The sequence below is a fragment of the Microcaecilia unicolor genome, chromosome 1, assembly GCF_901765095.1.
Source record: "Microcaecilia unicolor chromosome 1, aMicUni1.1, whole genome shotgun sequence".
NCBI classification, from domain to species: Eukaryota; Metazoa; Chordata; class Amphibia; order Gymnophiona; family Siphonopidae; genus Microcaecilia; species Microcaecilia unicolor.
The window spans coordinates 78,905,397-78,929,955 of NC_044031.1; the positions used below are offsets into that span (position 1 = coordinate 78,905,397).

Sequence of the window (24,559 nt, forward strand, 5' to 3'; positions counted from 1 at the left end):
TGGAAATGAACAGAACAATGTTTGCTACAGTTGCAAATAAGCAGACAGGAAAGTATACTAAAATACTAGGACCCATCCTTGATGCGTTAACATATTTGGCATAATTCTAGCTTTCTGTTTGAGCAATATATCTCGTAGTCAGAAAATTACCCTGTTATCCAATTTTATTCTCCCCTTCAAAAGGCGAGAATATCATCTTTAAGAAAGCGATAAAACATAATCAGTTGCAGTCATAAATTTACAGATAGATAAATGTGGCATAAAGTTAATAAACCATGGCCCTCTTTGCAGGAACCATGATGGTGTCACATAAATTCTAACACCTATGATGTGGTCTTTATTATTGCTCTCGGTCTGAACAATTTGTCAACAATACAGCACATGAGTTCAAAGCCATGGGCAAAACACAGACATCTGTTTATTCTCATGACCTGGCAAGAGGACAATTCGGAGGTAATGTTATAAAGTCATTTTTGCATATATGTGGTCAAATGTGCATGTAATAGGCTTCATAAAGTACTGACCAGTGAAAAAATATGTGCCATAACATGAAAGTGCATACTTTGCCAATAGGCATATACAGGGGTGGAGTTTGGGCAGATTTCACATTTCTGCATCTACAGTGGTGGAAATAAGTATTTGATCCCTTGCTGATTTTGTAAGTTTGCCCACTGACAAAGACATGAGCAGCCCATAATTGAAGGGTAGGTTATTGGTAACAGTGAGAGATAGCACATCACAAATTAAATCCGGAAAATCACATTGTGGAAAGTATAAGAATTTATTTGCATTCTGCAGAGGGAAATAAGTATTTGATCCCCCACCAACCAGTAAGAGATCTGGCCCCTACAGACCAGGTAGATGCTCCAAATCAACTCGTTACCTGCATGACAGACAGCTGTCGGCAATGGTCACCTGTATGAAAGACACCTGTCCACAGACTCAGTGAATCAGTCAGACTCTAACCTCTACAAAATGGCCAAGAGCAAGGAGCTGTCTAAGGATGTCAGGGACAAGATCATACACCTGCACAAGGCTGGAATGGGCTACAAAACCATCAGTAAGACGCTGGGCGAGAAGGAGACAACTGTTGGTGCCATAGTAAGAAAATGGAAGAAGTACAAAATGACTGTCAATCGACAAAGATCTGGGGCTCCACGCAAAATCTCACCTCGTGGGGTATCCTTGATCATGAGGAAGGTTAGAAATCAGCCTACAACTACAAGGGGGGAACTTGTCAATGATCTCAAGGCAGCTGGGACCACTGTCACCACGAAAACCATTGGTAACACATTACGACATAACGGATTGCAATCCTGCAGTGCCCGCAAGGTCCCCCTGCTCCGGAAGGCACATGTGACGGCCCGTCTGAAGTTTGCCAGTGAACACCTGGATGATGCCGAGAGTGATTGGGAGAAGGTGCTGTGGTCAGATGAGACAAAAATTGAGCTCTTTGGCATGAACTCAACTCGCCGTGTTTGGAGGAAGAGAAATGCTGCCTATGACCCAAAGAACACCGTCCCCACTGTCAAGCATGGAGGTGGAAATGTTATGTTTTGGGGGTGTTTCTCTGCTAAGGGCACAGGACTACTTCACCGCATCAATGGGAGAATGGATGGGGCCATGTACCGTACAATTCTGAGTGACAACCTCCTTCCCTCCGCCAGGGCCTTAAAAATGGGTCGTGGCTGGGTCTTCCAGCACGACAATGACCCAAAACATACAGCCAAGGCAACAAAGGAGTGGCTCAGGAAGAAGCACATTAGGGTCATGGAGTGGCCTAGCCAGTCACCAGACCTTAATCCCATTGAAAACTTATGGAGGGAGCTGAAGCTGCGAGTTGCCAAGCGACAGCCCAGAACTCTTAATGATTTAGAGATGATCTGCAAAGAGGAGTGGACCAAAATTCCTCCTGACATGTGTGCAAACCTCATCATCAACTACAGAAGACGTCTGACCGCTGTGCTTGCCAACAAGGGTTTTGCCACCAAGTATTAGGTCTTGTTTGCCAGAGGGATTAAATACTTATTTCCCTCTGCAGAATGCAAATAAATTCATATACTTTCCACAATGTGATTTTCCGGATTTAATTTGTGATGTGCTATCTCTCACTGTTACCAATAACCTACCCTTCAATTATGGGCTGCTCATGTCTTTGTCAGTGGGCAAACTTACAAAATCAGCAAGGGATCAAATACTTATTTCCACCACTGTAGATTCAGTAGTGTAGCCAGGAATGTTTTTACAGGAGGCGCATCTCCCCCATGTCCCCTTGCACCCCCTCACCCCCAGTACCTTAAAATCATCTTTGCTGCAGTCTTCACCCTGGGCAACGGCACTCATAGGCTGCGTATGGCCTGCACCAGGACTTCCTCTCTGAACCATCCTGTCCCTTCTAATGCTACTTTCTGTTTTCTGAAGGGCAGGATGGTTCAGAGAGGAGTCCTGGTGCAGGCCATACGCAGCCTATGAGTGCTGCTGCCCGGGCAAACACTGCAGCAGAGATGATTTTAAGGTGCGTGTGTGGGGGGGGGGGGGGGGCAGTTCTTACAGAGGGTGCGCGTATGCAACACATGCACCTAGTATAAATATGTCACTAAGTAGATTACAAAATACACTAATCTACTCAAGTACTTACCACTTTGTGGTGGAGACAGTTACACTTGCTCCAGGGCAGGTGTAAATGTCCACAACTGCAAGGTAGGCACAATTTCTGCCTCGTCTTTATAAAATAGTGCTTAAGATGGTTCATACTTACCCTCTTAAACTAATCCTTTCCCAAAGAACCCCCACCCTAATCCCTTCCCGTTCTGACACCTACTGGTATCCCCTTGGTGGATAATGGGAAGGGGAAAGTGAAAAACGATGATGGAATTCAAAAAGGAGTGAGATGAACACAGAGGATTTTAATTAGAAAATGGATGGTATAAAAAAAAGAAGCAAAACCACTAGAGGGTGGAAGAGAACAGCAGTGTCCCATGGAAGAACAGTACTAGGTACAGGAGTGGGAACAGAACCAGGCTCTTCAAGAAGCAGACCCAAGGCGTCCAATGTATAAAGTATGGTTTTATGGAAAGAAGACTCTACAAGGTACCCTGTTTCGGTACTACAAGTGCCTTCCTCAGGAGTCTGGATGCTTTGTCTCAAAAGGTGAGTGGACAAAGCGCACAGCATGAAGTCACTTGTAGGTTGAATTTTGGTCTTGAAAAAGACATTTTCGAAGATTGAGCTGCTGCACGTCGCTAGTCTGCAGTAGAAAAAAAACAACAAAAAAATGTAAATGGCTGCATGTGCGTCGAGTGGCACTTACATAGCAGCTCCAGCTGTGAAAAACTAAGGCTTGTATGGTCTGTGTCCCATATTAAGATGGGCTGGAAAAGGCTTTGACAGCAGCTTCAGTAGCTGGAATGTGAGGGCAGACTTTTATAGTCTATGTCCCGCAAATGAGAAGACGAATTTGGATAGGCTGGAGTGGGCTTTGACTGCAACTCCAGTAGTTGGAACATAAGGACAGTGCTGGACAGACTTCTACAGTCTATGCCTCAGAAATGCCAATGAAAACATTGATCAAGTATTTTATATCACTTTCATTGTTGGTTTAATCATGAATTGATAATGAGTGTGACTATTGGGCAGACTGGGTGGACTGTTCAGGTCTTTATCTGCCATCATTTACTATGCTACTATGATTCCCAGGTATTCCTATCTTTCAAATGGTGGCTCAACTTCTAGTGCTAGTGTAACAGTAACAAGTAACACAGTAGATGACAGCAGATACTACCACTAGGGGGTCAGGTTGCCAAATAAGGACTCAGTAATGTGTTAAAGGGGATTAGAGGTAGGGGTTTCTTTTGGGATCTGTGTGGTGGGAGGGTACTTTTTGAATTTAATTGCCTCTTTAAATTGCTCCCCAGGAGCATCAGCCTGTGATTACCAGCCTGATGCTCCTGGGGAGGAAAGATAACACCGCCTCTTGAGATGGCATTATCTCTCCATGAATAAGGCAGCTTGCGAGGTTTAACACAGGTTGTATCATTCATTTTGTATAATAAGCTGCTTTGCATTCATTTGCGTGCTTTGCTTTTCATTACTGCCTTCGCTCCCTTGGGGTCCAATATCTGTGTTGCTGCAGACAGGAACACACAATATTCCTGACTGCAGCAAAGCAAAAGTAACTTTACAGCTCACTTCACTAACTTGAAGGGTAGTGAATACAGTAATAAATTTGTATGCAGATAATAAAATAATGCACTATTTTTCACAGTTTAATAACTATGGCCCTAAGTATCTTATGACTGAATAATGTTTTGTGGGCCTTCTAACTTGACCAAAAGTAGAAAGAACAGTTCTCTGCACCAAACAAGGAATGCCAAGGCCAGCAAAGGCGACAAACACAAACTAACAGAAAAATCAAGGTGTGGCGTAGAAACTTTATTAGTTGGCAAATCAAGAATCAACACGAGTTGTTTCGACTGCTAGGCCTGCATCAGGAGTCTAAAACAGAATATACATATAATAGCCAGGGCTACCGAGAGGGGGGGGGGGGGCAAAATTCCCTGGGCCTCCAAGAGACTGGGCCGGGCCTGGGGCAAGGCTGTCCTCTCCACCCCTGAGTTCGCCGCAGCCACTGCTCCCCCCTCCACCCTCCCGAGGTCACCGCTGCCGCTCCCCCCCCCATCCACCACTGGGCCGGGCCCCCTGCATTGAAATTGTAGTCTCACCTGCGTGAAAGCAGCGCTGCAGGCAGCAGAATGCCTCCCTTCGGCCCTCCTTCCCTCCTTGTGTCCCGCCCTCGCAGAAGTTACGTCAGATGAGGGCAGGTGAGACTGCGATTTCAATGCAGGGGGCAGACGGTTGACGACGGAGGGTGGGTGGGACTGTGGCACCGGGCCCCCCTTGGAGTCCCGGGGAATTTTGTCCCCACTGCCCCCCCTCTCGGCGGCTATGCCTCCAAGGGGGACCTGGCACGCAGGTCTCTCTCTCTCTCCTGCTCCTGACGGGACCCGGGTGATCATGTCCCGACAGGAGAAGGGAGGGAAAACTCTGGCACCAGGCCCCCCTTGGAGGCTGGGGGGACCCGGAGGAGCAGACACTGCAGATCTTCCTCCATTGCTGCTATTTACTCTGCCCCTTGCTTGCTAAGCAGCTGCTTTTCCTCTCAGGCCACGCATGCTCGGTTTTGAAACCAAGCATGCACTCAGAAAAAAAGCAGCCGCTGGGGCAGGCAATGGGCAGAGTGAAGAGCAGTGCTGGAGGAAGACCTCTTCTGCTGGCGGGGCCTTGGGATTCCCACCAGCCAAGGTATTTATACTGTAGTTGCAGGGCAGCAATCCGGGGGGGGGGGGGGGAGCCCAGCAGCGATCCTGGGGGGGGGAGTGTCAGCGGCAACGATCGTGGTGGTGGTGGTGGGGAGCGGTGTCCCTTCCCCGGGCCCAGTGGCGACGGTCGTGCCCTGGACCCGGCTCAGACTCCTGGTGGCCCCAATAATGGCAAATAAACATAACATAATTATTATTATTTATTACATTTGTATCCCACATTATCCCACCTCTTAGCAGGCTCAATGTGGCTTACAATATATCGTGGATAGTGGAAATGAAAGGAGAGTTGACATTTAGTGTTACAGAAGTATTTTGGGTTGCATGGTAATAGAAAACATGATAATGATATAATGTATGATAATGATATAATGTATGCATACAGAAGAGAAAAAAATATATATAACTTTGACCAATGTGCCAACTTAGGAGAAAATCCATTTTATACTCAGAAAATTTGAGTGCAAACAATGTTGTTTCAGATATTGACATATTGTATTCCCCCGTGTGAATACCATCCATTTCATGCCCCAGGCAAAACATTACTGAAACGACCCTAGGTGCCCCATTTTTTACAAAAATTTTAAACACGTCTCTCTTGTAGTTTTGAAGTTACAAAGGATACAGGATAAAGAAACAGAAACACAAGAAGAAAGAGATCCTGAAAAGAGACTGATCTTTCTAAAATTATTCTTTTTTAAAACAATATTTTTATTAGAAAACAGAGCAAAAATAGAGCAGGAAAGTACAACTCATAGAAAAGGAATAACCTGAACACTACCAATTGTATAGAACAGTTCACAAATAAGAATAAATTAGAATCTTACTCAGTTTCTTATTCCTCCTTTTCCCATATACCCTCATTCACTTCTCTCCCACTCCCTTGTAGAGAACAATCACTGTGGATGTAAGCAAAATCAAACAGGTGCAGGGAAATTCTATAAGGTGGTGCTTAGAGGTATATGACAAGTGTCAAAGATGCCATTAATTGACAGTTAGACGTCTATCTGCATCAAGTGCTATTCTATAAGGTAGCGCCTAACTGTAAGAGGGGTACATGTGGGCGAAGCATGGGTGTATCTCTCAGCTACATGCATAGTTTATAGAATACTATAAATTATGAATGGAACACCTAAACATGGATGCACCAATGCCGATTTATGCTATTATTCTATAATGGGCCATTATAGAATGGATGCTAAGTGTATGCAACGGGGTGTCTAGACTGAGGTGTCAATTTATAGAATTGCCCCAACAGAATTTTCAAACCCCAAGGAAAAATGGCAAAACTTCACTTAGAACATGTGCAATGACGTCATCATAAACAGAATCTCAGGCAACTGATATAACTAAAGAAGAACTAACCCCCCCCCCCCCAAAAAAAAACTCAAAAATAAAGTCGATCTCAGAAAGTACAGCACATCATTATCCACGAACACTTCCAATCACTCATTACTGCAGGCACACTTAGCACACTATTTTCCTCAAGAATGTAATAAAATATGAAATGGTGATCCTAGGTAAATGGTCAATTCAATAATGAAATCTGTAGAAGGTACTGAATTCATTGACCAAAAACAGGAGAAAGAAATATTAAAAATACAATATTTACCCCTCCTTCCACAAATAATGGTTGTGTTTTAATATGAAATTGCTCCTCTTTTTCCAGACTTTAAAACAAACACTCCATAAAAAACTTAAGTTCCATAGTAACCTATGGAATTTTGTAAGTCTAAGGGCTTTCAAAATGAGCACGAGACACTAAGATGGCCTACTTTATTAATTCTTTTCATACAATTTTTGAAGGATAATTTTGGACCATGAATGTACCTAAATTAATATAGTGATGTATCACTATTGAGGTATGATGTGTGTTATATATGTTTTTACTGTTTAATATGTACTTATATGACTGCCTGATAGTTCTTGACATTGGTATTTTGAAATAGTGCATTTCAGGTAAAGCATTTGCAGGCACTCTTTATAATGCTAAATTTTTATAATTTGTATCACAGCCTTATGAGTATTCAGAAAAGACCCAACTAAAAATATTCCAAGGTCTCTATCAGGCTTATTTTCGAAAGAGAAGGGCACCCATCTTTTGACACAAATCGGGAGATGGGCGTCCTTCTCTCAGGGTTGCCCAAATCAGAATAACCGAAAGCCGAGTTTGGGCGCCCTCAACTGCTTTCCTTCGCGGGGACAACCAAAGTTCACGGGGGCGTTGGAAGTGTAGCGAAGGCGGGACTGGGGTGTGCCTAACACATGGACGTCCACGACCGCTAATGGAAAAAAGAAGGGTGTCCCTGACGAGCACTTGGGCGACTTTACTTGATCCATTTTTTCTTACGATCAAGCCTCAAAAAGGTGCCCAAACTGACCAGATGACCACTGGAGGGAATCGGGGATGACCTCCCCTTACTCCCCCAGTGGTCACTAACCCCCTCCCACCCTAAAAACAAAAGTTAAAGTATTTTTTCCAGCCTCAAATATCATACCCAGCTCCCTGACAGCAGTATGCAGGCCCCAGGAGCAGTTTTAGGGGGTACTGCAGTGCACTTCAGACAAGCGGACCCAGGCCCCCCCCCCACCTGTTACACTTGTGGTGGTAAATGCGAGCCCTCCAAAACCCACCAGAAACCCACTGAACCCACATCTAGGTGCCCCCCTTCAACCCTTAGAGCTATGGTGGTGGTGTACAGTTGTGGGGAGTGGGTTTTGGGGGAGGTTTGTGGGGCACAGCACACAAGGTAAGGCAGCTACGCACCTGGGAGCTTTTTCAAGTCCACTGCCTTGCCCCCTTGGGTGTCCGGTTGGTGTCCTGGCATGTCAGGGGGACCAGTGCACTACGAATGCTGGCTCCTCCCACGACCAAATGGCTTGGATTTGGTCGTTTCTGAGATGGGCGTCCTCGATTTCCATTATCGCTGAAAATCGGGGACGACCATCTCTAAGGTCGACCTAAATGTTGAGATTTGGGTGTCCCCAACCGTGTTATCCAAATGAAAGTTGGATATCCATCTTGTTTCGATAATACGGGTTTCCCCGCCCTTTCGCGGGGACATCCTGCGAGGACATCATCAGGAAAATTTGGGCGCCCCATTCGATTATGCCCCTCCACGTGACTCATGTGATGACACATGGATTTAAGCAGAGACATAAGCACTGCACATATATTTTATCAGTATTGAAAAAGTGGCATCCAAATCTCACCTTTGGCCATCTTGTTAAGAACCATGTCAATCAGGATGTAGGTTCCACTTCTCCCTGCACCATCACTGTGAATCACACAAGAGAAAATTCCATCAACACATACCTAATCTGAAATAGAGAGATAGTCACACAATTTGGCCTTCTGTTTTATGCAGAGGACAAAAATAGGTGGAGAACTGGAGGAACAAAAGGCAGTTCAAGGGAATATAGTAATAAGAGTTTGAAGATGACACTAATCAACATAAACTGTTCATATGGAATTAACTCCCAACTAGAATGCTCTTTAGACAGAAACTGGAACTACTTTAAGTGGTAAACAAATACATTTCAAACCATGACAGAAACAAGGGAAATTCTATAAGGGGAGCCTATTGTATAAAGTAGGCATCTTTATAGAATTCTGACAGCACAGAAAATATATGTCTATATTTTTGGTGCAACCATTTACCTCAGCCGTACAGCTAGTGTAAATGCTCATGCCTAGATTGCTAAAAAATCGCTTGTAATTCAGAGTATTCTTTAATTTACATGTGGAACTGTGTGCACCACCAGGACACTGTCCATCTTGATACCCACCTTTAAACTACATACAATTTATTTATTTTTATTTGTTACATTTGTATCCCATATTTTCCCCCTATTTGTAGGCTCAATGTGGCTTACATAGTACCGGAGAGGCGTTTGCAGACTCCGGTGTAAACAAATACAAAGTGATATTGTGGTAAGATAAAGTTCATGTGGCACAGCCAATGTTAGGGAATTGTACAACGGAAGAGTTGTGTTATGTCCATTACATACTTTAATTTTGTTGTGTTGCAGAGATCAGGCATTTATGTTGGATTGGTAGGGTATGCCTTTTTAAATAGGTTAGTTTTCAGTTTTTTTCCGGAAGTTTAGGTGGTCGTACGTAGTTTTCAAGGCTTTTGGTAATGCGTTCCACAGTTGTGTGCTTATGTAGGAGAAACTAGATGCGTAAATTGATTTGTATTTGAGTCCTTTGCAGCTTGGGTAGTGCAGATTTAGGTACATTCGTGTTGATTCGGATTTGTTTCTAGTTGGTAGGTCGATCAAGTCTGTCATGTATCCCCGGGCTTCACTGTAGATAATAATACCAGAGTGCAGATTTTGAAAGCAATGCGTTCTTTGATTGGGATCCAGTGTAGTTTTTCCAAGGAGGGGTTTTGCGCTTTCAAATTGCGTTTTTCTGAAGATAAGCCTAGCTGCCGTGTTTTGATTGGTCTGAAGTTTCTTTAATGTTTGTTCTTTGCATCCCGCATAAATTCCATTGCAGTAGTCTACATGGCTTAGTACCACATTTAAGTACTGTTTCATAGAATAGTGCTTAGACAGAGTTTGGGCATTTATGCGCATATGTGTCTCTGGGAAAAGCTGACTATAGTAGCGGATCCAAATATGGCCAATTTTTCATGTCATGGGTCCTTAAGCAGACTGAAAAAGTTACATGTTTGAACTTCTGTAACTGTTCTAATTTTTTTTTACATAATGGACAGGGTTTGGACTGTTGTATTGCAACTTGTTTGCTCTAACAGAATTCATTAAAATCTCATCTTTGTTTCTGGTGACTTTAGTCACCTTTTCCCAGAGATGGTCACATATATGCACATATATGTGTGCATGTGCATTCTTGGCACCTAAATGTTGGCACTCTTTATATAGAATTACTCCCCAAATGTCTAGAAATGTGCAAAATGCTCAAATGTTGTCATTTTGTGATTTTCACATGCATTGCACCCTGAAGTAAAGAGATTTTTAAACTTTTGTGCATAGTCTGCTACATGTAAATTTACACTGGTACATAATGAGCTGCTTTAATGCAACAACATGCAAAGCAATTCAGTCTTTGCCATGTTCTTGAGAACTGCAACACACACACACAAAGTTTGCAGGCCAGTTTTCAGAAAAGAGAAAATTCTAGAGGGCTACTTTTGTAATCTAATGGCCCACATTTATGTGCACGTTAGCCCCAAATTCTATAAAAGTTGCTACAAATTGTGTGTGCAAATTTGGACAAGCACCCAATTTGTGCACCCAATTTAAATGAATGAGCCAATTAGTGCTGATAATTGGGCCATAACAATTAATCATTGGTGCTAATTGGCTTCAGTGGAAATTACGTGTGTAAATTTAGGCACTGAGATCCATGTGCAAAAATTACCCATAGGTCCAAAAGGGGGTGTGGCTATGGGAGGGTCATGGGCGGATCAGTGTTGTTCCTTGAACATGTCTTATAGAATAAAGGGGATCGGTGCAGAGAATTACACCAAGGCTTGGTTGGGGTAAACAGTCATACCTAAATGTAGTCACAATTCCCATCGCTAAGTGCTATTCTATAAACGGTGCCTAACTTTAAGCACCATTTATAGAATAGTGCTAAGCACTATTTTTTTTTCAACGCTGATTTTTTAGGCACCATTTATAGTATTTAGTTCTAGGCGTGTAAATGCTTAGAATAATGGAATATATGCATGTATGTACACTGCACACATATGCTCATTAATACAAAAATTCTGCCTAAACACTATTCTGAAAATCAATATTTAACTTGCACAGTGCACATTTGCCTTTCTATTTTAATTAATGGTGTTCTCTTAATTTCTTTTAATATTAATTTTATATATTTAATGTAAACCGCTTTGATGTAAATCTTTAAAAGGCAGTATATTAAATACAATAAGCCATAATTACAAGGGGGCGGAGCATGCGTGGGAAACATGCAGGGCTCCTACTAACACATGTAACTTACAGAATACTGTAAATTATGCAGGCACCTGCTTCATTTAGGTGCCCACACTGATACCAGTTTTATGGCTAGTGTAAGTACAAGCATCTAGGTGTTAGGTGTGTTGATAACAGTATTCTGCAATGGAACCTAGGCACCTAAGTTCATGTTTAGAATAAACTCCTACTGTACACCCTAGGCATGTCTAAATGAAGACACCTTGATATAGAATTGCTACCTTAGGTGGCAATTCTATAACAGGGTGCAGGTGCCTGGAATGCACCAGGTAGAATTCTATTCTACAAAATAACATACAGGTGCAGCAAGGACATTCTTGGAGTTCAGTGTGGGCAAAACGTGTATTAGCTGGCCAAGCAGAAGGGCCACCATTAACTAGATCTCAAGTGAGCCCCTGAGAACAGTGAGACTCAGTGGGAGATAATGGTCATTTAAGTTGTGAGGTATATATATCAGTCAAAACAGCAAGTAATGCCTGAATTGGCTTTAATCTGTATATATGTAGGGATGGGTATTGCCTGATTTTGTTTCTAAGCAGGGGCATATCTGCGTGGGGCCTCGGGGGCCTGGGCCCCCGCAGATTTCGCCCTGGACCCCCCCCTACCGCCGTCACCTACCTTTGCTGGCGGGGGACCCCAACCCCCGCCAGCCGAGGTCCACTTCCTCCTGCCGCTGCCTTTAAAAATATTCCTTCGGCTGGCGGGGGATCCCAACCCCCCCAACCGAGCTGAGGTCTTTTAAAGTTCTTTTTTGTCATTTGGAGTCCGTGCTGTTCATAGTTGCTCCTTTCGGAGTCTGACATCGCTGCACTTACAACGTGCAGCGATGTCAGACTCCGAAAGGAGCAGCTTTAAACAGCACGGACTCCGGAGGACAAAAAAGAACTTTAAAAGACCTCGGCTTGGCTGGCGGGGGTTGGGATCCCCCACCAGCAAAGGTCGGTGACGATGGCGGCAGTGGGGGGGAGCTATAATGTGCCCCCTTACTCTGGCCTTGGCCCCCCCTACTGCCGCATTTCAGATACGCCTCTGTTTCTAAGGGCTCAATATTCAGCCGATGGTGATCTGTGTTTTGTTGACTGCTGGCGGCGCTAAACCCAGAAATTCAATGCCAGACCATGTCCAGGTACTGGCACTGAATTTTCAGTTTTCCAGAGCTGGTTAAGTACAATACTCAGTACTTAATCGGCTATGGATTACTGCATAAAGATAGGAATGACTTTTATGTGTTCCTATTTATGCAGTTAACCTGACTGGTTAAGTTCTGAATATCAACACTTAACTGGCTATGTGCTGACTCCACCTCCCAGTCTGCCCCCAAAATAGCCGGTTTTGAGTTTGGCACTAACCAGTTACTTCCCGCAGCACTTACCGGTTACATGCCACTGAAAATGACTGGTTAGCTCTGAACAGGTGATTTAACTAGCCAGGAGCCATTTCTAGCTGGTTAAACCAAGTTCAATATCAACCCCTTTGTCTTTAGACCATAGAGGCTATGAATTGGTGCACAGACAGGACTCACTTTTGCTCTGATGGGTTCAATTTAGAGTGGTTTTGAACTGCAGTTTAATCATTTTCCACTCTGTATATATTCCTGGAGTTGGTACTCTCCTCTCCGGAACCTGTAAGCCACATTGAGCCTGCTGCTATGAGGGAAAATGTGGGATACAAATGTAATAAATAAATAAATAATTTCAGGATTAGACTCAAGCTAATTTTGCACACACACTTTTTGAAGTGGGTTTTCCTCTTTTGATCATTCAGTGGGTTTTATACACAACTGATTCAGCAATTGAGGCACTGCTGCTTGGAGGTTTTCAAGGCTTATCACCACTAACTTTATTGATGTATATAAAGTTTTGCAGTTTCTTCATCAGTGCCAGCTCCCACTAAGTTTGTGGGGCTCTGTAGAGCAGGGGGGGGGGGGGGGGGGTTACTGCCTTGGGGGTAATTCCCCCCTCCCAGGGGTGTGCTGGTAAATTGTTAACAGGGGGCTCTCTCTCGCCAGCAAAGTAAAAGAGAATTCAGGAGGGGCCCAAGCCCACATTTTGGGATACATTTGTTAAAGTAGCCATGGCGAACCGGCTCCCAAAATTCTTAAAAACTTAACAAACGGCTCTCGAGAGCCTGTGAGAGCCTGCTCCAGCACACCACTGCCCCCTCCCCAGGCTTACCTTAGTAAAATACCTGGAGGCCGATATTCAGCCTTTAGGAAGTAACCTGCCTAAATGCTGTAATTGGTGCTGACCCCGAATATCCATTTTTTTTTGGCTTGCTCAAACTTTACTGGCTATGTGAATATTCAGTGCTGGCCATTTAAGTTTATAGCTGTCAAAGATAGGAATAATATTTAGGTGATCCAATTTGGCCGGTAAACTTAGCTGGTCAGCACTGAATATTGCCAGCTACTGCACAATATAGTCGGTTATTTGTTCAGCACTAAACAGCAATATTCAGTGGCGATAATTAGTTATCTCGTGGTGAATATTAGCAGTTAGTTGCTGAAACGCTATTTAACCAGTCAACAGGCATTTCTTGCCAGTTAAATAGCGCTGAATATCAGCCAGCTGGTGTCTACCGGTTAAAGCAGGAGAAATCCTTAGTCGTTTCTGCCCTTACCTGCACCTTCATCCAAGATGGCACCAATGACCCCTAGCAGTAGTCTCAAAAGTTTGAATATTGAACCCTTTTCATGTGTCCACTCAAAAACAGCCTTTTTAGCACACATGTAAAAATAGCATGTCACTAAGACAAAAACTGATATATGCTTGAGAAGCATACTGAAATCCAACATAAAGACTCAGAAATTTGAGTAAACTTTACTTCACCTCTGACCCAGGAGTTAAATTCCAGGCATTATAAAACATGAATTAAGCTTCCAGAGCCTTAGATTTCCAAGTTTATTAGAAATGTGATATACTGCCTGCAGGAGAACCATCGAAGTGGTTTACAATATATAAGCTATAAATAATTAACAGATAAAGAAAAGAATTCCATTAAGATAGGATAGAAGGAAAAATAGATAGAAGGGGGGTTGTCTTAGAAATGGACGGAGGGTATGAAAGTACAAAAGGGAAGGATCCAGGAAGAGAAGAATAGAGCATTATCAGATGGACCAGTCAAACCAGTGCCCGTTAAGCAGCATAAGACTCAAAGACCTGACTGAACAAATGTGCCTTAAGGTGTGCCTTAAAAAGTGTTAATGAGGGTTCCAGCCGGAGGGCTAGGGGGAAGGGCATTCAAAAGTTGTGGACTTGAGATGCTAAACAGTCATTTGTGTAATGTAGAGAGACCTACTTGGCAAAGAATGGAACCTGTAGTAGATGAACCTGGGAACAGCACAAGACCAAGAGGGTTGGTAAAGGAGCGGATATTGAGATACATATAGTAGATGACCACAGTGAAAGTTGTATGGACCAGGAGGATCAATTGTATGTGATTCGGAAAGACACTGGCAACCAGTGTTCGTCATGATGTAACAGAATGACGTGGTCAAATCGGATAGAACCAGTAAGAAGACTACAAAGCAGTGTTCTGGATCAGTTGTAAACAGTGGATGTCTTGAAAAAGTTGGAAAGACAAGTGGCAGTAAGATCATACATTTTGACCAGCTTGTCACAGAAATGCACGTTAGACTGAACAAAACAAACAAACAAACAAACACAAAATCATGTTCAATGGGAGCTTGGAGCCATAAAAAATGGTGGCCTCTGGACACTGCAGTGCGCTTAAAAATTTGGTTAAAATGGAAACTACTGGGGCAATTACAACCATCTGCACTGCAAATTTTCCATCTAGTTCTATCAAAAACAACATAAGAATAGCCATACTGAGTCAGGCCAATGGTCCATCTAGCCCAATATCCTGTTTCTAACAGTGGCCAATCCAGGTCACAAGTTCCTGGCAGAAACCCAATGAAATGAATATGATCTTTAAAAAAAACTACAGATTTTAAAAAGCAAACAAAACCTGTCCCAGAGATTACCTTTTTTAATACTTGGAAGGGAGTGAGTGGTATAGTGGCAGGTGTCCCTAAGAACACTCCTTCACTGAGGTTGCAGCTTAGCTACCTTACAGCAGGTGGCGCTAAACCAGGCATGTCAGAAGTTGAAGCTGTCCAAGTAAGCATAGGGATGTAGGGCCGCCACAAGACAAAAGAAGGCCCAAGGCAAACACTCTTGGCCCCCCCCCCCCCAGCCTGATGCACCAAATGCAGGAGTGTAGACAGCAGCCCATGGGGAGGAGGGACTAGGGCCACCCATTCTTTTTTGCTTTCTCCCTGATTCCATTTCCTCTCCCCCCCCATTAAAATTGTTACCTTTGCTGGCGGGGATGCCCAAGCCACGCCAGCCAAGTAGCTCTGGGGGCCGCGCCTCCTCTGGTGTAAGAAAGTCAGCAGCATGCTTTCTAACCAACGATGCCAGCATTCTTTGCACATGACAGTATCGTCTGCTAGAAAGCATGTTGCCGACTTCCTTACACCAGGGGAGGTTCGGGCTTTGGAGCTTGGGTATTCCCACCAGCTATTCAAGGTATTGCAGTTGAGTGGGCCCGAGCTCAAAGTGGAGGGGCCAAGGCCCTCCATGCCACTGGGTCAGCCAGGACCCCCTTAGAGGCTGTGCCCAGGGAATCTTGCTACTCTGTCGACGGGCCTGTAGGGATGTTAGGCTGTCTGGCCAGGAGGGCATGGCTCAACAGTGAGGAGGAAGTAAAAGCCCTCTGACAGAACAGAACAGAGAGGCCCTAGAAGGAGAGAAGCCACACTGTAGTGTAAGGGTTTTCCTGCTTATGTATAAGCAGTGGTGTGCTGGAGCAGGCTCTCACAGGCTCGCAAGAGCCGGTTGTTAAGTTTCTAAGAATTTTGGGAGCCGGTTGTTAAAGTAGGGCCCTCCATGGCTACTTTAACAACTGGCTCCCAAAATGTGGGCTTGGGCCCCCTGCTGAATTCTCTTTTACTTTGCTGGTGGGGATGCTGAGCCCTGCCAGCCAAGTAAATAGACTACTGCTGCTCCCTGCTCCTTGTTTCCAGCTCTGGGCAGCAGGCTGGGACTTCTCGAGCATGTGAGAGAAGTTCCAGCATGCTGCTCAGAGCAAGACCTTGGGAGTGGTGGCAGTCCATTTATTGGCTGCCAGCAAAGGTATGCCTAGCGTGCCTGCAGGAAGGGAGGGAAGAGAGAGAGGCAAGTGTTGCTCCCCCACCCCTGGCCCTTCCAACTGCAGAGCTGGCTACGTCCGGAGAAAGAGCCTGTTAAAAATTTACCAGCACACCCCTGTGTATAAGCTACCAGAACCTGGCTGAGGAAAGCCAAGTTTTAACTCTAGCTTTACAAGAATCCAATTCTTGAGAGCTGGCTGGATCCAGATCTGTGTTTGTGCAATCCTGCAAGTATGCACTGTGGGTTTGGGACTTAACAACTACAGACCTGGGCAAAGTCTGCCTTTGAAACTGAAAAAGACCTTATTCTTTATTTATTGTACCCGTGAAGTAAAAGGGATCAGTATTTGTTTAATAAAGAGGGTTGCTTCACTTCTCCTGTATTTTATGGTAATCAATAGAAATAAAACAAAATAAAACATGGAAAAGAAAATAAGATACCTTTTTTATTGGACATAACTTAAAACATTTCTTGATTAGCTTTCGAAGGTTGCCCTTCTTCGTCAGATCGGAAATAAGCAAATGTTGGTAGATGACAGTATTTATGAAAGCCTCCCGCTCCAATCACACTCACTATCACAATACTCCTTTAGTGTTTCAGTGAACCCAGTAATCAGAGACCGCTCTCTACTCCCTATTCAGCAGTTATTCACATTTATTACCCACCAGAGAATAGCTGAACATTGACTTTTTAGAACTTTTATTAACTTGCATTGTTTAAGCAACATGCATTGTTTTCAGAAAGTGTGCTCCCAAAGGGTGACCTTAAATTGATTTGTTTTTAACTGAACTTTTATTTTCAGATGATTTAGTCTGTTACAATAATAGTACTAATTTGGATTTTTATAGAGTCTTATCACAACTGGATTCCTATAGGCCTCACAATTTACTATATCAATGTGTCAGAAACTCGTAAAAAAAACTACCTCGGTGGTAGAAAGTCTGGTTACTAATTTTGGTGCTTAATCTGGGTCTATATAACAGCTTCAAAGGGAGACAGAACAATATCATCCAATTAGTGCTTGGTAAATGGAAGCATGGCGTGACAACGTGATAGGGCCGAGTTCAAACACAGTTGGTGGGAAAGCAGGACTAAATGTTGTACACTGGTTAAAATCATTTTAAAGGAAAGCCAAATACATTCACTCTGGATCTTTGCAGGATTAAAATCCATGGCTCTAACCATACTGCCTTCATTGACATTACCTAGGATTACACTTTTCATGGGTGGATGCAAAACCTAGGCCTACTTTTTAAAAGCAAAATGGAAGTTTATGTTGAAGATACTGGTCTCTGTGCTGTAAAATTCAGAGCTGCGTCATAAGAGTATATATACTGTAGCAATAAATCCACATAACACAGCGTTCCTGAGTCAGAGGTCAATATTTTAAAGCACTGAAGCAGCTGGCAACTGCTGCTGGAAGAGTGCTCACATTTTTTTCCAGTCCATATAAATCACTATACAACCAACCCCCCCACTGCCAGTGAGGTAATGTCGACACAGCCCCCCTCCATTCAAAGTGAATGGGCTACATCAGCAGACTCCGCCCCTTCTGCCTCGCATCACCTTATGCCTGGAACAGACTTCCTGAGCCCATACGCCATGCGCCCTCCCTGCCCATTTTCAAGTCCTTACTCAAGGCCCATCTCTTCTCCCTTGCTTTTGGTGCCTAACCACCTTCCCATTCCTGATACCTACACTGACTACATAGTTTTTACCTTTAGATTGTAAGCTCTCTTGAGCAGGGACTGTCCTTCCCCATGTTTAAACTTGTACAGCGCTGCGTAACCCTGGCAGCGCTATAGAAATGCTAAGTAGTAGTAGTAGTAGTAGTAGTAGTTAGTCATTTCAAATTTGGGCATGTTGCTGAAACATGGCCATGTTAGGTTTTATTTTCTTTTCAATAAGTGTTTTTATGTATTTGCAATAAATCCTAAGAATTTTATGCGAATTTGTTCATCTTTTAATTTCCTATTTTTTGGTTGTTTATTGTTTATATTTTTAGTACCATTATTAATATTAGTATTACTACATCATATTATTTATTATCATTAATATTATTGTTATTGACATCATTATCATTGTAGTTTCATTTGTGTTTACTATTTTCTCACATTATTTATTCTTTCATATTTATTTCCCTTTGAGGACCTTTGACTAAAGTGGGGTAAGTTTTGCACTTATTGCATGTTTAATGCAAAATCTGACATAATAACTGCAAAGCCTTTGCGGGAAATGAAGGGGGCATGTCCAGCATCTGCCATGCATTTACCGCACACAGCAGACGTTTATCGCACTATACAACACTGCATTACATGGAGTGGAAGCAATGTATTACCTGCTACTATATGTAATGTGCTGCAAGACCACTCATAAATAAATCAATAAAAAGATCAACTCCCCCACAATTCCTCCAATCACTCTCCCGCACCCCCCATGACAGCACCCAATCCCAACTGCACACTCTTGATCACCTCTTCCTGCACGCCTCAACACAACTCCATGACCTGCACACCCTCAAACTCTCAATCCCAATCCAGATCCTCCCCCCAACAACCCAGCCCCCCCCCCCCCCCATATACCAACTCTGCCTTTACCAGGAAAACCATGCTCTCTGCTAGCAAAACCCTCCTCCACCCCAATCATCCCAAGACTCACCAGGAGTCAGCAATACTCCTCTGCTGTTGCTGAGGTTGGTGCCAGAATCCAAAATGGTGCCAATAACCTCTTCAAGTACTGTTTTGGAGTAGGATCACTGCTGTCTAGGACCGCTGCCCTCCATTGTTGACACCTGGGTGATTCCCGAGGTGGATCGAAGTGGGTTGAGGAATGATAAGTCTTCAAGAGTGAGGTTTTGCTGACAGGAGGCATGGATTTCCTAACAGGGGTGAGGGTCTGAATTGTGATCTGGAATTTGGGGGGGTGGGGATGCAGTTAGTCAGGGTATGTCGGGTTATAGAGTAGTGATCTGGATGGGGGGTCATGGAGCTGTGTCGGGGTGAGGGGTCGGGATTGAGTACAGTCAGGGTGTGTGGAAGTGTAACTGGGGGGATGGAGGAGGGGTGCTGAATGTGGGGAAAGGTCTGCTGCACATCCATTGGCTGCATGCTGTGCTCCCAGACTGCCTATCAGAAGTCGTGACAGCTAGTGTGTTGTACTGTCCAATTATTATTCAACAGGCAAAGTGGACATAATAGAATTTTGGAATAAATTGGATCAGTTAATGGTGGAAAATGATAGTATAGATTCTGCTTTTTTAATGAACTGGAATAAGAATGCAGGAAAGATCTTAGATCAAATTGCTCCATTAAAAAAAAAAGTTAATTAGGGATAAGGAGGCGAACCCTTGGTTTGATGCAGATTTGAAAGATAAGAAATTATACTGTCATAAATTAGAGAGAATCTGGTCAAAACATAGTACACAGGAAAATAGAAAGCGCTGGAGAACAGCTGTTATAATTTATAAACAGGCTATTCGACAGAAGGAAAAAAAAAGTTATTCCCAACTGGTTAGTAGAGTGTTACCAAATCAAAGCAAATTGTTTCAGATAATGAATTTTCTTACTAGAACTAAAAAGACTATGCAGGAGGAAGAAACTGGATCCATTTCTTCTCAGAGGCTGGCCAATTATTTTGAAGATAAAATTAACACTATACGAAAGTCGATTACTAGACCTCAGAAGTTTATGCAGACAGTTAATATTTTACAAAAAACGGGATCCAAGATGGCGACAGTCTGAGCAGCCTAAACGGACGTGCTCTGACTTGCTCCTGGGCGAATCTAGCATGAACCTTACCCGAGTGCAGATGGGTAAGAGGAGAGGCAGAGTCCGAGAGGCTCCCCTTGTCTCGGGCGGAACGCCCCAATCACGCCAGACAACGCTGGAACATTTTCGAGTCTCTTCCGGTCCCAAATCGGCGTTGACTCCTTCCATCGGAGCTGGCGCTGCGGCGCTAGACGGCAGTACATACGGGGCTTCCTTGAGCCCCGTCGAGCGTGCAGCACCCCCACAACCCGGAAGAGAAGCTTTTGATGCGAGCCCTGACGCCATGGCCTCTGGACGAGAACCTGGTCGACAGGGAGGGAGCCTGCACGAGCTGACAATGGGAGCCCAAGCTGGTCCGGAGGTAACTGCTGCTCAGGTTTTGGAAAAAACTGTGAGTATCCTGGAACGAGCTTCTAAGGCCCCCCTTCCAGATTGTCTAGTGGGACAGATAGAAAAACCTGCTGTAGTGACATTGGAGTCACTATGGGACTTAACTTCATCTACCCATTCTGCTTTGCAAAACTTAATTCAGAAAAATATGGAGACCATTAAAGTTCTTTCAGAGACTGCACTTAATCAGATTCAAACTAGTACACTCCAGGCTTCTGAGGTTAAGAGGCTGTCGGAAAAAACTGAAAAACTTGAACTTGTGGGACAAACTTTAATTAAAGACAAAAACTATACTTTACGACGCTGACACCGATGTCAGCTAAAGGAGCTGTGATTGGCTGACAGAAACTTGGAGGGACTTAATGGAAAGGGAAGGATGTCTAAGCAACTGAATAAGGTGGTGCAGTGGCTAGAGCACTGAGCTTGTAATCAGAAGGTTGCTGGTTCAATTCCCTCTTTTACTATCGGTTTAATTTGGACGTCCCTGACTGCGCTTGCTTTTTTTTTTCTTCCGATTTTTCCTCTCTGCATGGGTCCCGCGCAGCACCAACTAAACTAAAATTGCTCTGGGGACCTGCATACTGCTGTCATGGAGCTAGGTATGATATTTGAGGCTGGCATAGAGGCATCTCAGGGGGACCAGTGCACTATGAATGCTGGCCCCTCCCACGACCAAATGCCTTGGATTTGGTCATTTTTGAGCTGGGCCGCTTCGGTTTCGATTATCGCTAAAAAACAAAAACGCCCAGCTCAAAAAACGCCCTAATCCAATGTATTTTCGAAAAAAAAGATGGACGTCCATTTTTTTCGAAAATACAGTTCGGCCCGCCCCTTCACAGACCCGTTCTCAGAGATGGACGTTCTTACACATAGGCGTTCGCGTTTGATTATGCCCCTCCAAATCACCTGTGGGACAGGGCGGAGTTCTGCCCACCCATCTTGGGACCAGGCCCACCCAAAAGGTGTCTGGCTATGCCCCTGGCCTATGTAAATTTGCTTGTGAAAAAATCACTTTTTGTGTTGAGAAAATTGAGAAGGATTCAGTATCTTTTTGATCAACTAGTTTTTGGTTTAGTGGTATGAAGTTTGCTTTTGCAACTACTGGACTATAGTAATAATATTTACATAGGGTGCCAAAAAATTGATCAAGAAATTACAAATAGTCCAGAATATGGCTGCACACAATATATCAGGATCACACCTACAACAGAGTTACTCCTCTTCTGATTCATTTGCACTGGGTGCCAGTTGAGGCTTGTATTTGTTTTATTGTCGGTACAATAATTTTTAAAGTATTTTATGGTCAGGCCCCGCTATATATGTCAAAGTTAGTAGATCTGGCTTCTAGCAATAATAGATTGTGAGATGTTATTATATTGCACTTTCCTACACTGAAGGGGTTGAAATACAAATCTTTTTTTCTTCTAGTCTGATTTATCAAGCTCCTGCTATTTGGAATTCTATTCCTAGATAAATTAGAATTTCATGTAACTATTTAAATGTTTAGTAAGTCACTGAAATCCTACTTGTTCAGGAAATATTTGACTATGCAGTCGTTTTTGTATAATTTGTATAATGCTGGTCCTATTGGTGTATATTCCCAGGGACTGTCTGGCTTTCTTAAATGTAATCCACATAAGATCTGTAAGGTGTTTGCAGAATACAAGAATATTTATAATGTAATGTACTAGTTGTTACAGCTGGCCACATCTCCACTCACCTATGTCTGCCCAGATCTCACCTATAATGGTTTCCTTTTCGGAGCAGGAGAAAATAGTACGGGTCCACGCTTTCTACCATGCAGTAAATCCTGCATTAGCTGCTTAATGCAGCTAATTAAAAGGCCTCCTTTTGTTTTGAACTATTCAATCAGTAATTGATGCTTTAGGTTGATTTAGCAATATTTTGACAGTTTATCATTTCATTTGGTGGTATTTGAACCATCATGCACTGCCAATTTTCCGTTGCACATTGAAATTCAATTTTTGTTGTATTTTTTTTCAATTTGAATTGTGCAATACATTTCTTGAGTTGAGCCAACATTACATATTTACAACTCCTTCCTTTGAGTTTTTTAAATTACTGTTTTGTCTTTTTCTTTCCCAGTTCTCCGCACTGTTTTATGTGATGCATCCAGATAGGTGGTTTTTAAAAAATCACTTATGTGTTCTATTTTATTTATTTGGATTTTGCTCACACCTTTTTCAGTAGTAGCTCAAGGTGAGTTTACATTCGGGTACACTGGGTAGTTCTCTGTTGCTGGAGGGCTCACAATCTACGGGCCCTGTTTATTAAGCTGTGCTAGAGAGGAGTTAGTGCTTTTAGCATGCACTAACAGTGTAGGTGCCCACAATATTCCTATGGGCGCCTGTGCTAAAAATGCTAACCACCTTAGTAAACAGGGCCCTAATTTTGTACCTGCAGCAGTGGAGGAATAAGTGACTTCCCCAAGATCATGAGCAGTGGGATTTGAACTGTCTATCTCTGGATGTCAAGACTGGTGTTCTAACCACTAAGCCACTCCTCCACTCTAATAATTGCCCTTCATGCTGTAACTCTCATAAAATATATAAAATGTAGTCATATACATCAATACATGTAATAATGTGGTTTATGTACAGACTCAAAAGAGTTTTCCATAATATTCCAGTGGAGAAATTTTATTCTGTGTTCAACTATATGACATGCCACACTTCTGGACTGTATACTGACAAGCGATTCAATGACCCATTCATTTTTTATGTCAGTCTGTCAATCAATGTGCCACATCAGGAAACCAGTGCATTTAAAAACACTGACTCTGACTGATCTCCTCTCTTTTAGCCTTTCTGTGACAGACTGTCAGATATTTCTCACAAAGTAATTCTTGAGTTTTAACTTATTCCCATTTTACTGTCAGTTTAACATTGATAGCCCCTTCCTTATCCATAGATTGGTTCCAGCATTATTATTTCACTGTATTAATGTTTGGATTTTCTGATATCAGTTTGTAAGTTTTTTTCCCCCTTATATGAATAATTTATTTTGAAGGGATATTCAAATCTATTAATTATCTTACAGCAAGCTTTTTAGCTGCTTAAGGGGTCCTTTTACTAAGCTGTGGTAGTGTTTCTAGCTCATGGTGGAAATCAGCTGGCAGTAAATGCTGAGACACCTATAGGAATATAATTGGCACCTCGGCATTTACCGCCAGCTGATTTCTACTGCGGCTTAGTAAAAGACTCCCTAAGAGACTTTGAGACAGATTATATATATGCATAATGATAGCCGCTAAATCCATGATCTTGGATTAGTGTAGCCAATGAAACAAGATAAAGATTAAATAGAACTGGGGCAAGCATAGACCCTTTTGGAACACTGCATATCAAAGGATGAGGTTCAGAACAGGAGACATCCCACTTCATTGTGGACAGGTACAACTTTAAACCATAATTGGGCAGTGTCACGAAAATTGAGCTTGGACAATGTTTTTAAATATTTGGCATATATCTTTTAAATATTGCCTGATATTGAAATCATAAGTCCCAACATGCTCAGCATGATCCAGGCCCAATATCTCTACCTCACTTTCTTTACTTTGGACAATATGTGCATGATTCAGTCAACAAGGAGAAAAGTCACGATGCCAGTAATGTCTATCAGATCCACTAAAAATTGGACTCTAGTTGATGATGAACCCTAATAGCTCCATTCCTGGACAGTGATGTTCATGGATTCATCTGCCTCAACCTGTAAAAGGCAGGCATGAATATGCACCCCAGGGTATGCACAAATGCCACAACAGCAACTGGACATTTGTAACTACAAATAGACCTAATGCTAAGCCAAAAGACAGTACGTACTGCTGGAGATGTTTCCCTACAGTAAATCTAAGAACTTCCTATCACTTGCCATATTTCTATAAATGAATGCTTCGTTAAAATTCAGAAAGCTCAGCCAAGCTCCTCCATTGAAAAGG

At 43.0% G+C, this 24,559-nt stretch overlaps 1 protein-coding gene across 1 annotated transcript in view; it reads right to left on the reverse strand.

Moving 5' to 3' along the window:
• The window catches only part of PTPRN2 (protein tyrosine phosphatase receptor type N2), a 1,688,755-nt gene that overhangs the window by 79,510 nt on the left and 1,584,686 nt on the right, over nt 1-24,559 (reverse strand). The window contains 1 exon segment of the mRNA XM_030198706.1: nt 8,532-8,596. Within this exon segment, the coding sequence (XP_030054566.1) occupies nt 8,532-8,596 (65 nt within the window).